The sequence below is a fragment of the Hyaloscypha bicolor genome (genome assembly GCF_002865645.1).
Source record: "Hyaloscypha bicolor E unplaced genomic scaffold K444scaffold_92, whole genome shotgun sequence".
Lineage (NCBI taxonomy): Eukaryota > Fungi > Ascomycota > Leotiomycetes > Helotiales > Hyaloscyphaceae > Hyaloscypha > Hyaloscypha bicolor.
Window position 1 is genome coordinate 936,856 of NW_020194594.1, and position 16,350 is coordinate 953,205.

Genomic DNA, 16,350 nt, shown 5'->3' on the forward strand with positions numbered 1-16,350 from the left:
TTTCTAGTAAATAAAGCAAATTATATCCGATTTTATAGATCCTAATATAAGTATTATATTAGATCCTATTATTATATTTTTATTATTCTAGTTTTATAAATCTTATAATAAGAATATACTTCTTTTTTATTTCTCTTTATTATTTCTTTTTTCTTTTTTCTTATTTTCTTTTTTTTACTATTTTATTAGCTTATTATTATATTTCTATTAAATAAATAGGTTTAAATTATTCTTAATTCTTATAATAATAAAGATAAGCTTTTCTTTCTCTTATAAAGTATTTCCTTAATAATTAATTTTATTTCGGATTTTCTATTTTAAGCTACTAAATAAGTTATTTTATTCTTATAATAAACCCGTATATCCTAAGTTATCTAATAGGCTATTTAAATAAAATATAAAGCTTTAAATACTTTAGTCTGGCTATTATTTAGTATCTTTAAACTTAATAAAGATATTATTATTATAGTTTTCCGGATCTAAAATAAAATTCTTTATAAATTTAATAAAGATTTCCTAATCTATAATATTAATACCTACTAATTACTTCCTATATTTCTAGATATTCCTGGCTATATTCTTAAAATAGGAAATATAATATAATCTTTACTATATTAGTAGCCCAGGTAATCCTGCTATTTTTATACTATTTTAACTCTGCCTAATAAAAGAAGTCCTGGGCTTCTTTAATATTCTTTCCCTAGTAAATAGGCAGTTCTCGGGTTTTTGGAGTTCTCTAAACCAAGAATACCGCCAGGGATATAACAGATTCTATACCAGGTATCTAAATATCTTTAAGATAACGGATCTAAGCTTCTAGCTTCTCTAGATCTTCTCTCTATTATATCTCTATTTCTAACTTAGTAATATAATAGTAAGCCGCTACTAATTTCTCTGTTATTATTATTCTATCTGCTAGTTCTGGGGGCATCTGAGTTCTACTTCCTTTTCCTAATTAGGCAGTACGAAGAGTACTTGACTGGGTGCTTCCCTGGGTACCCGGTTGGATTGCCCTAGCGGTAGTAGAGGCGCTTCTCCTGGTTAATGCTCTAGTTATTAATATTTTGTCTATTAATAGCTTGACTACCTTGTAACGAACTGCTCCCCGAAGGTTAGATTAATTAGAATATGAGGTACGTAATAGTAGGGTAATATACAAGTAGTCAAGGTAAGTAAGCTACGGAGTAACGCTTACAAGTATAACTAATTCCAAGAATTAATTCTAACAAAAGACTAATTAATGCCCCTTTCCAAAGCTAGGAGCGTCTCCCTATATATTCCCTAGTACTTAGCCAAGCCTGCAAAGCACTTTACTTAACTAGGAAATACGATCCCATGCGATCCGTACGATTCCGATCGCAAGCTTTACCTAAAATAGGAAACTAGATCCACGACATCTGATACCTGTCCATGCGTTATCACGTGTGCCCATCACAGCTAAATCCTGATTAGGAGGGTGGCACTTTGCATATCCACCCTTTGATCCGGATAAACTCGGCGTATAGTTTTTTTTGTACTTTGTATTTTCAAAGCCTGAAGGCATTATTTTTCCTTAATAGAAGTTTCGTATTATAGCTCCGAAATTCAATAATAGACCAATATTCATGATTGAACAAGGGGGAATTAATAAAACGGATCTTGACGCCACTAATAGTGTGATTGACAGCACAACCAAAACTATAGTATTTCTTTTGCTACAACTAAGTCCTGATAGAGAAATGACTAAAGAATAATAGTATACTAACTATAGCTTTATATATTTTTGTAGAAAATATTTAATGCCTCTAAACTATAAAGTCGTCTCGGCACGCAGGGATGCACGTTAGCACTGGCAACGGCTGCAGAAGTGTGGGGCAGCCTTGCGGAAAGCTGAGCTCTCCCATTAACAAACCACTATTTCTCCTCCAAAAGTAACTCAATCCACAGACTCACCAATCAAGAAAGGGAAAGGATTAAAGTGTATGCATCAATTCATTATTATAGACATCCAATCATCGTCTTGGCTTTTCCCGCTGTTCGCAGGCCCAACTTCGAAACCATGTCCAAAAGAGATGAAGAAGGCAGACTGCCAGCTGAACTATTTTACAATACCCGAACTCCATCTTTCCCGCTGGAATCACGAAACGCATCAAGAGAAATCTACCGTCCCTGAAGGCTGATTTGGACGATTCCGCTCCGCTCTCCTTCGCCTCCGTCGCTCATCTACTGTTTCACTCCCAGTCGGACTCATCGCGCTCCATGTTCCATGGCTCTCAGGACTGCCGACTCCACTTCCATGCGCTGGACCAACTCCGCCACTACCACTTGCTTCGCCAGGTCGACCAGAATAATACGCGCTATCCTTTGGCCTTCTCCCTCCTGCGAACGCCGGATTAGGTGGATTGAGCGGAGCCATAGCCGGTGGCGGAGGTGGAGGAGCAGAACTCTCAGCCCTCATCTCTGCTTCCCTTTGATCTCTCCTGTATCTCCTCCTACTGGTCGCAGTATCAGTTCCACTCAAGCTCGACACCGAATCCGCTCTTCGTCTCCTGTGTTCACTTTTTCTCGCTTCTCTTTCAGCTGCTGCTTCTTGTTCTGTAAGTCGCCGTAACGTGACGTGTCTGTTTGCATCGTCGTGGACTTTGACTTTCACGGATACGGGAGGACTGTTCATATCCGCCCTGGGATCGCCGCCACGAGAGCGCGAGCGTCGTCGGCGGACTTCTTCTTCGGCAGCGAGGGCGGCGGCTCCCGCTACTGCCGCCGCGGCTGCTTCTTCGCCTTCTCTTCGTCGACGAGAAGAGTGTCGTCTATGAACGTGTCCACCAGCTGAGTTGTAGGCTTCACTGCCGGATTCTTCTGGATGGAGGATACCATGGGGATCCGGCGGCGCGGGAGGCATGGAAACGGGTTCCGTAACGGTATGTCTCGAGGAACGCATTTGTGATGCTGCTGCTCCTGCGAGGCCACCTGCTGCCATTGCCACTGGGATGGGAGGAATGCCTCCTGGTCGGATACCATGTGGATCGTCGATTACGGAACTCATGTCTGAAGACACTCCTGAGGGTGCAGGCCGTCGTAGTTTTCGACGAGGGGTGGAGGGATATCCATCCCCGGTAAGTCGAGAAGGGGTTCCTCCTTCTCGAGCCAATCGTTCTCGTTCGACCTTCTCGGATTCTTCTCTGTCTAAGCGGTCGAGCTCCTTCTTGTCTCTTCTGTCTTTCATCTTCTTTGCGAACCAGCCGAGACCAAGGCCTGCTAATACACCCTTTTCAAGTCCATGTGAAGACCGAGGACGTCGAGAAGGAGACATTGTTGAATCGTACGAGGAATCTGCGGAATCGAAACTTTCCGTTCGACGAGGTCGAGGTGTTCTTGGTCTCTTCGATCGAGGTTCCGCGGCGCTGATAGCTGCTGCTGCCAAAGCTGGATTTCCTGGTCCTGGTAAAATAGGACGATCTCCTCTTCTCCCCTCCTCCATCCTGTGGACTTCAACACTCTCTTCGCTGACGCTATCATGTCGCCGATGTCGTCTTGAAGGCGTATCCGGATCCACGGAATCGTAATCCTCCTCATCCTTGCGTCTCTGCCTCTTATCCCACCAGCTCTTCGCCAATCCAGCAGCGCCAAGAACCGCCGCTCCCTTCAACAAAGTGTCAAACGTGCCACCACTCTTCTTCTTCTTCTTCCTACTCTCCTCATATTTCTCGTCTTCAATATAACTCCCACTCCCTCTCCGACTGGGAATGACTTCTTCTCTCCGACTTCTGCTCCTGCTTCTATTTCTCCTCCCCAATAAAGCTGCAGCACCCGCCCCAGCAGCCAAAGGCCCAAGCAACCCTCCAAATACAGATGTCTTCTTATCCTCAATAACGGTTCCCCCATGACTAATACTCCCGTCCCTCACAAGAACGCCACCCGTATCCCCAATGCTCCTGTACGCCAGGATAAAGAACAGCAGCAGCAGGAACGTCATCCACAGCGTATAAAGCACAAACGTAAACTTCGGACTGCCATACAGCGTCAACCCCAGTGCCACCTGCACAATGCCCAACAGCGCAACCGCCCTGCCAATCCACCAATGCAGCACCATCTTGATCGTCGGCTTACGATGCAGATGCTTCCTTCTCCTCCTATAGTTCCACCAGCCGCCCATCGCTTGCACTAATATCAACACATAAATCGACGTCCCGATCCCATGATGCGGGTTCGTGAGACTTCGTGCCGGTCCGACTGCGAACCAGCCGAGTGTGAAGACTACGGTTGAGAGGGCAACGGTCAGGATTTGCAGATATACGTGATGTCGCATGGCGTTTGGACTGCGTGAGTATTTCGCTATTAGGATTGCGGCGGGCACGACGAAGAGGAAGGTGATCACGGCGACGACGCCGTGGCCTTTGATTATTTGGTGGTATTGCGGTAAGGAAGCAAATCTGTTGCCCATTCCTATTCATTGTACCAGTACATCAGTTTCTGTCCTCTCCACTATAACTGTTTTGCAAATTGGAAGGGAAGGAGAAGAGAGGGAGTCAAACCATTATATCTCATCGTCTCGAAATTTAAGCCCACCAGATTCGGCAGCAGGAAATCATTGCGAGTCGCATCCCACGTTCCGTCTCCAACATACATGGTGTTCGAGGTGTATGTGCTGCTCCCGGGCGGCGAGAGGTTGTCTTGGGGTGCCATTGTTGCTGCGAAGGAGCTCTGCTCCGGCGCTCACCCACTTCTGCCAGCGGCAGCTCTGGTCAATTCTTTGTTCGGTCCCCTCGATCGCACAATGTATTGTGTTAAATTCGCTATGAATAGATTGCTATCGATAGCAGTAGGAATGCGCTCCGTGGAGAGGAATGGACGTTCGAGAGCTCGCTCAACCGTGTGCTGTCAAAGTCGGTTGTCGTTGTCGAGCCCAAGCGGTGAACCTTATCAGCCCAGTAAACAGTGCCCAAGGCTCTTATCGGTTACCCAGCAACGCCCGCTCCCCTCCAGCATATGATTCCGTAAGCGGTATGCAAATGCTGTCGTCGTGAAGAAAGGGGGAAAAGTGAAGCTTTGGAAGCTTCGGTATCAGAATTGGACTCAGGTATCGTGGAAAGGGTCTGGGTGGACGCAAGGATCCTCAAAGTGTCGTGCCCGAGTCGTTCGCAGGGCGATGAGCTGGTGAGCTGTTAGTGGGGATGCAGGTGATGATTGCAGCGAATCGCGGGTGGCACGGCAACGATCAGGTGCAGGATCGACAGGGATTTGTACTCGGTGCTTACGAGGCTTGATCGATATCGAGCGACAACGAGAAATACTGTACGACGGAATTTCGGTTTGATTGTTTGTACAGTGTTAGACTTGTTCGTGAGTGACTGAGGAGCGGAGTTGAGTTCAAAAGGTGAGGAAGACTGGAAGGGCCAGATTGATCCGCGTACCACGTGTTTGATAGTCTGACATGTACTTCGCACAACAATTCAGAGAAAAGAATGACGCTGAACAACGAATATGATTCAAAGTCCAGACCTCTATAAACTCCCGAATCCGCCATCTATGGGTATACGCAAGCCTTCTAAATCCATTCCACATGTACAAACAACGCCAATCCAAACCCTCTAGTTCCTCGCAACCACCTTCTTGATGGTGCCAAACAGACTCGAGCCTCTCTTTCTCCCAGGCGACATCAAAGGAATCTCAACTACCTGGATAACATCTTCATTCACATCCTTTCTCATAGGGAACTCCTCGTCTTCATGCACACTCCCTTGCAAGGTACTGCTGTCCGAGTATCCACTGATTCTCCGCGCATGTGAAAGTGGAAGACGGCTCGTCAGACCAGTCACACTGGCGTGTGTAATTTGAATATTGGGGCTTAATTCTGGCTCCAGGCTTTGGGTTTCTGGTGAGGTAGGAGACTGGAGCTCGAGCTGATTGGTTTTAAGCATCGATTGTGCAAGGCTTTGCGTCGGTGAGAACATCTGGATGTCCCCCAAGATGAGATGGGTGGCGTCTTCTCGATTGAAGTCCAGATCATCTTCAATCTCATCGTCCGAATCGATGTCGTGGTATTCCCCTTCTGTCAGAAAGGGCGAGCATGATTGACATTCAGTCTCGAAGGTCATTCGTGGGGAGAACGGCGGAGTCGAAGCTGGTGAGAAAGAGACTTCATTTATAGATGCAGTCCGCGAGCAGTGGCCTTCCTTCAATGTGTTCTCAAGCACTTCATCCATCCTGTCATACGTCAGTATGAGAACCAATTGATGCCAAAGAGTGCTCACAAGTCGCTTGATTGGTCGAAGCTTGTCGCAAGCAACACATCCAAACTCTGCAGTTGACTTCTGAATGAATTGATTTCCTCCTTGTAGCTGTGAACTTCGTCGCCCGATATGCTCGCCCGATGCAATTGTTTCGCGAGCTCGAATCCTGCCGTCGAGACTCTCTCGATATTCTCAGCGACGCTCACTTGATCTGCCATTTCTCTCGTTCAACGATTGACAGTTGACAAATTGATGATGCGCAAATTGGAACAGAAGAACAGCAAACGACAATCAAGAAACAAAAACGAAAGCTGACCTGCTGCCTCACTCGAGGCCCTTCCCCATTCAAGTACCTGACCACCTCATCACTCCGCCTCCTCCACGACGCAAATCCTCCATCAGCATCGCCTCCCAACTGTGCAAGGGGACGCGGTATTATCGGGTGCGTGTCGTTCTGCGCCTCGCGGTCATTGAGTACCGATGCCTGGGGTACAGGCTGCTCAGCCACGATCAGGTTCAACTGTTCGGTTGAGCGGTTCGGCAGTCCCGCCAGGCTGCACTTGCAGGTGGGAGTCAGGTTTTTTTCCATGTTTGTGCATGTTCTCGGAGGAGGGAATAAGAGGATTTTACGGGTGTTTGCGTTGTGGAGGAAGAGTTGTGCGGAAGGAGTGAGGTCGAAGGTATTTTGGGGTGGTGCGCCTGGGCGATCGCCGCAGGGGCCCATTTTGGGACCTTCGGCCCCTCTTTTTTCCTCCTCATCATCATATCACTTCACCACAAAGTTTGCCCTTCTCGAGCCAAATTATCAACCGAAATTTCACCCGAAGACTACTCGTGCTAGCTCAATCCATCCGATGAAAGCTCACGTTGAAAGAAGCAAGCTACATTGATCTCGTCTGCAATGCTGCGTTGAGTCTTCCATCGAAGCTTCCAGCCTGCAAATCCTGACCCCAGCAACTTGCGGGCACAGCAGTGCTTTCCGGATCTATGATTTTCGGTGCCCTTTTGGAAGGAACGAATCCCGAACGATCATGCTGGTGGGGGCGTGACGAAAGATATCGCGAATCACAGTCAGGATAAGCGTGTACTCTCAGCCTCGCGGACTTGATAGCACAACACCATGGGCGATTTCCACTCTACTATAATAATTCTTCGTTCAGATCACCGAGTTTCAATCGACCGCTATAGAGAACTCTCAATAGCGCTATTGCCGTGTCATACCTTTCGCTCTTGGGCAGTGGCCTGACACTCAGGTTGCTTGAGCCTCCCTGGGCTTAATAGTCGGACTTAACAGTCGCGGCTATTAGTTCTCACTCATCTGTGCAGCCTAATCAGTTTTGAGCGCCCCGTCATCTCTCTTCGATCGTTCCATAAGCTCTTGTCTCAATTATCCCCAGCTTAGACACCTATCTTCCTCATCATCGACTCCCTGTACTGTACAAGACAGCGATGCCTCGTCGCAACCCAAAGAGGCAGTGCCGCTTGAAACTTGGAGATCACTTGGAAGTATCGCTGTTTGGCGCAGACGAGGGAAAAGACACCACAGCCGGACCCGTGGGAACGGTCGATGACGACCCAGGATCACATAATCCTGAGCCTCCCCCAAAGCACCTTCGATATGTTTACGAAACACTTGAAGGACTGGACAAAATACGCACCCTAGAACTGCATAGTACGAAGGAGAGAATTGAATGTACTCTCCAACAAATCAGTATCTCCAAAGGCGGATATCAAGCGCTCTCCTATGTGTGGGGAAATCCAGAACCAGATTCCAACGCTATTGTCCTCGACGAAAACGGACACAAACTTGGATACATCCCTCTTACGAAGAATCTTCAAACTGCCCTGTGCGATCTCCGGCAGACGGGGGAGATAACGAGCAAGATTTTCTGGATTGACCAGATCTGCATCGACCAAGAAGGAGAGGAGAAGAACCACCAGGTAGCACTAATGGGAGACATATATCGAAATGCAGCCCGAGTGATAACTTATTTGGGGCCTGCTGCCTCGGATGAGGAGGAGGAAAAGCGCGGGATTGACTTGTTGCATCGCCTATACGAACACTTCACCGACGACTACGATCTGATTTATCAGGCCGGCAATCTGTACCAAGCTTATCTGAAAAAAGCAGAGTTTCCTGTGACGACCTTGCCAGAAGCATTCCAAGAGGGCCATTTCGACGAAGGGAAGTATGTGGCACAGGGATGGAAATTGTTATTCCAAGTGGCATATGGCGAATGGTCACGACGATTGTGGATTATTCAAGAACAGCTGCTTAACGAAGAAATGGTGATGCTTCGCGGTTCATCATTGTTGTCCTGGGACGCCGTTGCTATGATTCCCGTACTTTCCAATCTACAACTGATCCCCGCAAAATTAGTCATTCGTTTCACCAGTTTCTGGCGAGAAAATACCGGGAACTCAATTGAAAACTTACATCGAATTGAGGACTCCATCTACTCCCTATGGCACACGCGAAAACAACAGAAGGAGACGGAATGCCTCTGCGTTGGAACGCAGTTGTTGTTTAATATGGCACGGTATGAATCTCAGCATTGCTGTGACCAGCGCGATCGGGTCTTCAGTTTATTAGCTATCTCCTGTGATACTATGAAGCTGGGTATCACTCCAGACTACTCTGCTAGCATAAGGCGCGTCTTTCACGACGCTACTATTCGAATACTGCTGACCTATTCAACTTTGGAATCACTAGCCTGGGCTTGCCGCTGGGGTGGCAGCAAAACATGGTCTGAGGGTCAATCCGAGAACTCAGATCCCACTGCTGCCACATCAAGTCCCTCCTCGTGGGAGCTCAGGCCACCTTCTCCACCGTTTCCATCCTATATTATGTTCAGTGTATGCACTCCACATCCCCGAACTTCTGGCCTTACACGGCCTCCTCGATTTCTTCTCAACTCGACCGTCCTGGTTCTTAAAGGCCGCTTCGTCGATCGCATTTCAACAGCCACTCCCGTCATATTTCTTAGTGACTCAGTCCTTGACGGACGCGTAGATTTATCGTGGATCCAATGTGTATCTCACAGGTGGACCTGCTTCCTTAGAGTGCTCCAGCAACTCGGAACCACATTTCAGAATGCATCTCGTCTTGCCCGCGCTATAGCTTGCGACCCAACTTGGTCTCCGCCTATGCAATGTGGACTTTCCGTCGAGGAGAGCACGTCTTTTGCTTTTTTCTCCTATTTGCGATCGCATGTCAAGTACCTTAGATCAGAAGTTGCCAGTTTACGCCTTGAAGTCTCGGACCTGGTTCCAGAATTAAAGCAGTGGGATACTCAAATCCAAGAGCTCGCAGCCCAGCTCAGCAAGGCAATCGACCTTGGCTCGTTCCACCCCAACACTGCTATAACTCCCCAGGAGTACAAAGCATCCAATGAATTGAAGAGTCGAGGTAGCTTACATGGCCGTTCATTTTGCGCCACCGAGAACGGCCGTGTCTGTAATGCTATGAACCAAGCTGAAAAGGGAGACTTGGTGGCGGCTTTCGAAGGTGCAGACAGGCTCTTCATCCTTCGGCCTGCTGGAGAGAGGTATCGACTGGTTGGCGATGCATATGTTGACGGCTTGATGGAAGGAGAAGCGTATGAGGGTCTTGATTCGGATAAGGTGGATTATGATATCGAGTTGGTCTGATCTCGTTCTTGAACGTGTGGTCTGGGATTTCGTTGTTCCTTGTAGGGTGTTAACTTATGGACAAAAACTGGTATGGCAGTACATCTGAGATCGAACATGATGCAAGAAATGACATATTCTTTAGAGACTTTTTCGAAAATCATCTATTGTACGAGATATGATGGGCAGTTAGTGGATGGCGATCCAACCCGCTCCGGAATTTACCTTTTATGTCGAACGATGAATGGGGGGCAAGATAGAGCTAGCTTGTCGGTGTTGGGTGTTGCTCTAGGAACTCCCTTGCTCCTAGACGCTTTTTCCTTGACTCGTCCCCATGATGTCAGGAACGCCTTTCAAATCGTAGGACCTTGCAGGAAGTAGGCTCTCTCTCCTTATACACCAACTGCTTACTGAACACTAAATTTCTACTTACAACAATAGTATTCACATGGTTAGATAATCAATAACATTTTTTTATCAGAGTCATGGGCGAAAAAAAGAAACAGTTCCCCTTGTTGATGACTTGAACAATACTCACTGGACCAAGTTGTTGTAAGCTCTCACAACTAATCCATTGCATAGCAGAGCAAGCCGTCTGTGACACGCATAGAGAGGCAGAGGAACCCTTCAGGAACTACTTGTGGACCGAGCACCAACGCGTGGTAGGTAATAATCGTGCACAGTTTCACACATTCTGATATTAGTAGCTCTGCCATTAAACGTGAGAGGGGACTTCGATGACTACGAGTGCAAGATAACAGTTTCTTTACAACACGGAAAACCAAATCCCGTGTCGAGTCAGAGTTGGCCTTGAAAGGCTTCACGTAACCGGCATAAATCCTGCGTTGTAAGTGACGAGACCATCTAACGTATATCATGCTCATGCCGCAGGCGGAGCTCTTGGAGGCCAAGGCTTCACTGGAGGTGCTAGCACCGATATCACCTGGGCTAGGGAGTTTATCAAGGGTACATTTCAGTAGACCGAAGCCACGAGGGTCCACTGCTACCTACATTGTGAATGATTGTTTCTAAAGCCGTATAGTACGAAGAACAATTACTAAGAAATATTCTCAGTGGACATCATTCAAAGGCCATGGTCGCGATGTGAAGGTTGAGAAGTCGAATGAATCCCACAATTTAATCATCTATACACAAGAAGACAACTCATTTCTGACTGAAAAGTTATGTGTTTCTGATGTTTTCGCAGACAGCTCATGCTGAGGGGTGCTTCCTGTTATAGCTATAGAGTGGGCAGGATCGATTGGTCCATATCGGACTTGACGCATGATTCAGGTGAGAGATGGAGGTTCCCGTGGAGATTCGTGGTGTTGATGTCTACAGCAAGAGGATCTGGGGAGATTCTGCTATTCCTGATCGAAGTTGGGTCCTCAGATAAGAAGCGAATTTAGCATGCATTAAATATTTCGAAGCCTTGAACACGGCATGGTAAGCCAAGAAGCTCTGGAAAGAACCAAATCTGCCTGCATCCACAGAGCCGCAAGAACAAACTTGGTACTAGATAGCACTTCCTTAGACATGATGGCTTTAGGAACTATTGGTACCGATGGACCCTCTGTGTAGAGCCTTCTCTCCCAGAAATTGTGGATGAAGTGAGGATCCATCTAGAAGAGGAGTAGTTCAAGTCTCCGGATATTAACCTGGACCATCCTCCTTTCAAAACAACTACGGATAAGTAAGGTCCAATTAAAATCACTGCCACAGTAGTAGTGAAACGTGGTTGGAAGTTCAAACAAGCGGGCAGAGCCGTTCCGCAAAGCCTATTTGGGCTCCCAAGGATCCCGAACAGGATCCTCCCACAAAAATAGATCTATGCTCGTGAGCTTGCCATGACTTCCAATCCGACTAAACCACGCTGAAGTAATCCAACATAACGTAAGCTAATGCCTGCAGGCCTGTCAAACAAGGCTAGGCGTCATTCTGATCATTAACCCGAGATGCACTCGCAGATATTCTGCGACCTAATACCGGAAAACCGGAAGATCCGATTGTAGGAGGATTGAAAAGTCGTCATCTTCATCCATCTCTCACACTTTTTGTCAATCCAAAACTGTGCCCTCGAGGCTGATATTCAACATCTATCAACCTTAGACCCGGCACCCAAAACGAGCCACCTCCGGATACTAAAATGGATCTTTAATGCATGCTCGGGGTTACTTAGCGTGTGCTCAGGCCGTGCTTAGGAATGCTCACCTACGGCTTAGGTAAAAGCAGCAGCAGCAGCTCAGGTCTAAAAACGGAAATGGAAATGGTCAGGTCGACATTCCGATGTGAGATGGCCTATTCTCCTAGCACTATTCACCCGTAAGTAGCCCCTATTATTTCTGCTGGGACTGCCTATCCTCCTAAGCGTATTGCAAGACTGCTATTTATTAATCTAATTGCATTTGAGCTTTACTCAAGCTCTTATCGAGGCTAAAAGAGATTATTAGCAATATTATCTTAAAGTGGTACGCTCTTACTCCTTTTAGAAAAGGCACAATGAAGGGGATTGCTAATCAGACAGTGAAATGCCTAAAAACAGTCGCTTAAACGCCCGTACCCTCACTCACAACACTAAGTTATATGCGCGCTATTTAAAAAGAGGGGAGAGTTTTGGGTGGCTAGCGTAGCGGACTAGAAAGCGTAGGTGGCCATGGACTCCTCCCGGAGCTTGCGTAGGGGCAAGATGGCCTCTGGAGTGAACGCTCGCTCCACCTGGCAAGTTGAGGAGGGAATCTCACATTCCTTGGACCTGAGTGGTGGGGGTGCTTAAGCGACTGTTTTTTTCATTTTTTTTCAAGGCATTTCACTGTCTGATTAGCAATCCCCAAAATGAAGTACTAGTTTCTTTTCTTTTCTCCTGATTTCAGCCTTCTTGACCTTGGCCAATGCGCATGACATTTAAGAATTTAATAAGAGGGCGTACAAACTACCCAATTCACAAGCACGGTGATATAGCCTTCGGTGGGACAGTGATAATTTGGGGAAGGTTGTTTGCGTTTACATCTCCTTTCATTCTTGCACTTCTGTGGAGCAAGTCAATAGTGTAAGCCCTTAGATATAACATACTAGCATAAAGTTATAGTTTCCTCTTGCAACTCACCACGACCCATCATTACTTTCGCTTCACCATGCATTACTCCATGAATGTAAGCCTCTCCAACAAGCTTAAACTTTCCTTCCGTCTCCGTTCTTCGAAGAATAAATGGCACACGCGCTCCAAATATAACACAACACAAATCTTCTGGCTCCATAACTGCCGGCCCCAACACATAATAGCCATTCTCGGTGAATGCGAAGCTTCGCGCTCTACAAACAATTCTCATATCGAGCCAGAACTTCTCACGATCTCCACTTCTAACTCTTCCTTGCGAATCTGCGGAGAGCTCAACTGGTGTTGAACCTAGTCGATAATTTACGTAGGCCGCGAAATTTTCCTGGTGTTGATGCAGATTCGCCTCGGCGGAATCGTAGCCACTACAACCAGCTATGAGTGTGAAACAGAAAGCAGTCAAATAATTGGACTGATACGCAGACGCTGACTTATTCTCTTGTATTTGTCTCCAGATTTCTCCAAAAACGCCTTCACTCGCATCTACTGACTCTTCATCGGTCTTCTTTCCAGGCTCAGCCATGTCAGAAGTGGTGAATTTGAATGAGCTGGTAATAGCACCGAGAATGACCCCCTTTATTTGGAGGCAATTTCCCCCAAGGATGTCCAATGCACAAATATCAATTCCAGTAGAAGCACCGTAAGGGAAGCCGGTGTAGATGCCAAAATTGGTCATGGTTTCCTGGACCGTCCAGTAGGGAACCCAAGACGGGAAATCGTCGTTAATTGTATTTTCATTGTGTTCCACCGCAGATAGTAATCTATGCCCCTTCTTCTCTTTCAAAAGTTGCAATGCTAACTCGAGATAGACCTCATGGAAATCCTTGGAATAATCGGCTTTCACCAGGGTTTCGCTCTCGCCATCCAGCTGCGCAAAAGGATGGCCAAGCATTGCAAACACATGATCTCTATGATCAGCACAACCCAGCCAACTTCCCTGGTTCATGAGGTCGAGGAAAGACCGTTCATGGGTCCAATTATTCTTCTCCCATTCCGGGGACCAATCCACCCATTCGATATGGATGCTGTTGAACTCAACGCCGGCTCGGAGCAACAAGTGGCCAGCACACCTATCCACCCACATGGCCATTGTCATGAGTTTGCGGTAACTGAACTCGTAGTCCCCATACAGAACCCACGGATCTTTCGCCAGTCCCACCTCCTGGATAACCCACGTTCTTGTCCACCACACGCACCTCGCCAAAGTTGCTACTGCTGTCCATCTCACATCATTTAAAATCGGATCATCGGTTAACAATATTGGCATCTCCTCAACAGACTTGTACTTCGAGACCAGCTGATGATTTTCTGCGACCAACTCGGCAACATCTCGAGCACCGCCATCCTCGTCTGGTCCAAGACAAACAAGGACCCGTTTCGCCTGGCTATAAATCGCACCCATAAACCCAACATGATGACCACGTTCCCTGATATTGCGCTGATTGATACAAATCGCGTCTGCCCACACCACGTGGGGTTTGTCTGCATACCGGACTCTCGCGAGTGCAGCCCTCAAATTCTTGGTGATAGGGACTGTGCTGTTATTGACTTCAATCTGCTCGACATCTCCAGAGTGGCCCCATACGTATGATAAAGCGTCGTACGGAGGTGCCGAGATGAGAGGAAAGGTTGAGAGGTGAGCTGTGATGGCGTCGCGGCCGGTGCCGGGAGCGAGATACAGGAGACGAATGTAGCGTCCGAGGGGAAGCTCGGCGTAGATTGCTTCGGTAGCGTCTCCCATGTTGGAATAGCCGATGGAAAGCCTTTGGGTCAGAAAGGCTTCTGTTGACTTGTCAACTAGCGGGACTTTCCTATCAGTGGAGTTCGGTACGGAACCTTGACTGTTGCGAGGCTAGGAACATTACACGTCAAGTTTTGTTTATTAGATAAATGAATCTCAATTACGTAAAGCTGGCAGACTCCAGCGAATGATTTCCGAGTTCACACATCTAAAGTCCGAAGCCCTGCAGTGTAACACTCGGCCGTCCTCTTCCATTCTACAGAGGTAAGCGAGCTCCGGGATCCATCAATTGTTGGATAAATATTTACAATCAAATTATAAGAGGTTTTAAATATGTTAAAATGAACGCAAAACGTAACCGGATGACTGAGAGGAAAAGAGGGGGTTGGCTTCTTAATAGAGTGAAAGTCTCCAAGTCAAAAGACTCCTGATTGGAGACGCAACCTGGAGAGATTTCTGTTTCTCCCATAATATTTCAAGTAATTAAGTTGACTTTTGTCTACGGCCGAGGATGATTGTAGAGACCTCCAGGCAGGTTCTTCTAACAACATTTATTTGCCAATTTGCTTAATCTTCGCTATTAGAATGCTGCTAAGGGTGTGAAACGTACCCGTTCCGATGTTAGTTGGTTGAATATAGGCCCTTATTTACGCAAAAGTAGGCGGACAATGGGTGCAAAAGGTTAATATCGTAGTTGTTTCCAGTTCTAAGAAGTGAGGAAGATGAGGGGTCTTTTATGCACCTAAATCAGAGGCTGGTCCTTATCTAGAAATGAGATGATTCACGTGATATTCAACTGACATCCCTTCTCTGTAGCTGATGAACAGAGCAATTCACGGCGTCTTTTGTACGGAAAGGGGGTGCATCTGCCATAGAACCACGTCGAGTACTTCAAATTTTTACGCAAATTCCTTGAGTTTGGTTGGCAAAAAATGCTTCAATCAAAATGGCAGAGTACATAAGGTTACTTACTATATTCTTGGATGATCTTCTATTTCGTTAAAATATTTCCGAACAGGCCCAAAAATCTGGACAAGGCACTTAGGCCATTTGGTCGAGGTCTACATGTGACTTGCTCCAGTTTACTGACGGTAACCGTACCAGGAATAGTCCTTAACCTGTGGGCTGAGTGCCTGAGGTAAGCTATGCCACGGAGGTCAAAACAAACTGTGAGGCTGAATTACTAGTCACGTGCTCTCTGACAAGAGGGATCCAGAATCTGCTCCAGCTCAGAGAGCAGAAACGGAGTCCCGGGCAAAATTAGGTAAGGAAACTATAGCCGAGGCATACAGGAATCCAAAATGGGTTTCATATTATAGTGTGCAAGCTGATTTAGGGCGTGCTCAGGCTCTGCTCAGGCATACTCGCCCGGTGGCTCAGGTTAAAGCAGCAGCTGCTCACGTCTAGAGACTAAAACGGAACCAGCGAAGATGAGATTAGAGTTAAGCTTTTATGGTAGTCAATCTTCTTGACATTTTGAACACCAATTTGGACTTGGGTGCTCTAATATACTTTATGTTGGAACGTAAATCCAAGTCGCACTGCAAAATCCACCGAACGTATTCGGACCCATTGCGTACCTGAATATGGGCGACTGGCCTGGGTTAAGAGAGACGCGGTCAGGGCCAGCACAAAGAAGCATGTTCTATAAGTGC

General features: G+C 46.8%; 6 protein-coding genes across 6 annotated transcripts; 1 reads left to right on the forward strand and 5 right to left on the reverse strand.

Moving 5' to 3' along the window:
- Positions 1–2,128: 2,128 nt before the first annotated feature.
- Positions 2,129–4,665, reverse strand: K444DRAFT_631119 (uncharacterized protein; the record flags this gene model as incomplete). Its single annotated transcript, XM_024883310.1, has 2 exons — positions 2,129–4,425; positions 4,515–4,665. 2 exons carry the CDS (start codon positions 4,663–4,665, stop codon positions 2,129–2,131), a joined length of 2,448 nt encoding a protein of 815 aa, XP_024735439.1.
- A 136-nt stretch (positions 4,666–4,801) lies between these two features.
- K444DRAFT_434537 (uncharacterized protein) lies at positions 4,802–5,647 on the reverse strand. Its single transcript, XM_024872797.1, has 2 exons — positions 5,238–5,647; positions 4,802–5,133 (listed from the first exon to the last, which is right to left on the reverse strand). Exons 1-2 carry the CDS (start codon positions 5,504–5,506, stop codon positions 4,938–4,940), a joined length of 465 nt encoding a protein of 154 aa, XP_024735440.1. The 5' UTR covers positions 5,507–5,647; the 3' UTR covers positions 4,802–4,937.
- On the reverse strand, positions 5,228–6,614 carry K444DRAFT_434544 (uncharacterized protein). Its single transcript, XM_024872798.1, has 3 exons — positions 6,234–6,614; positions 5,608–6,186; positions 5,228–5,568 (listed from the first exon to the last, which is right to left on the reverse strand). The coding sequence occupies exons 1-3, from the start codon at positions 6,428–6,430 to the stop codon at positions 5,484–5,486; spliced, it is 861 nt and encodes a 286-aa protein (XP_024735441.1). The 5' UTR covers positions 6,431–6,614; the 3' UTR covers positions 5,228–5,483.
- On the reverse strand, positions 6,096–6,853 carry K444DRAFT_614301 (uncharacterized protein). Its single transcript, XM_024880515.1, has one exon. It carries the CDS (start codon positions 6,799–6,801, stop codon positions 6,415–6,417), a length of 387 nt encoding a protein of 128 aa, XP_024735442.1. The 5' UTR covers positions 6,802–6,853; the 3' UTR covers positions 6,096–6,414.
- An 808-nt stretch (positions 6,854–7,661) lies between these two features.
- On the forward strand, positions 7,662–10,320 carry K444DRAFT_591861 (HET-domain-containing protein; the record flags this gene model as incomplete). Its single annotated transcript, XM_024878213.1, has 4 exons — positions 7,662–8,943; positions 8,986–9,446; positions 9,615–9,933; positions 9,988–10,320. The coding sequence occupies 3 exons, from the start codon at positions 7,662–7,664 to the stop codon at positions 9,861–9,863; spliced, it is 1,992 nt and encodes a 663-aa protein (XP_024735443.1). The 3' UTR covers positions 9,864–9,933; positions 9,988–10,320.
- A 2,576-nt stretch (positions 10,321–12,896) lies between these two features.
- K444DRAFT_664582 (HET-domain-containing protein) lies at positions 12,897–14,695 on the reverse strand (the record flags this gene model as incomplete). Its single annotated transcript, XM_024886981.1, has 2 exons — positions 12,897–12,910; positions 12,946–14,695. 2 exons carry the CDS (start codon positions 14,693–14,695, stop codon positions 12,897–12,899), a joined length of 1,764 nt encoding a protein of 587 aa, XP_024735444.1.
- Positions 14,696–16,350: the final 1,655 nt, after the last annotated feature.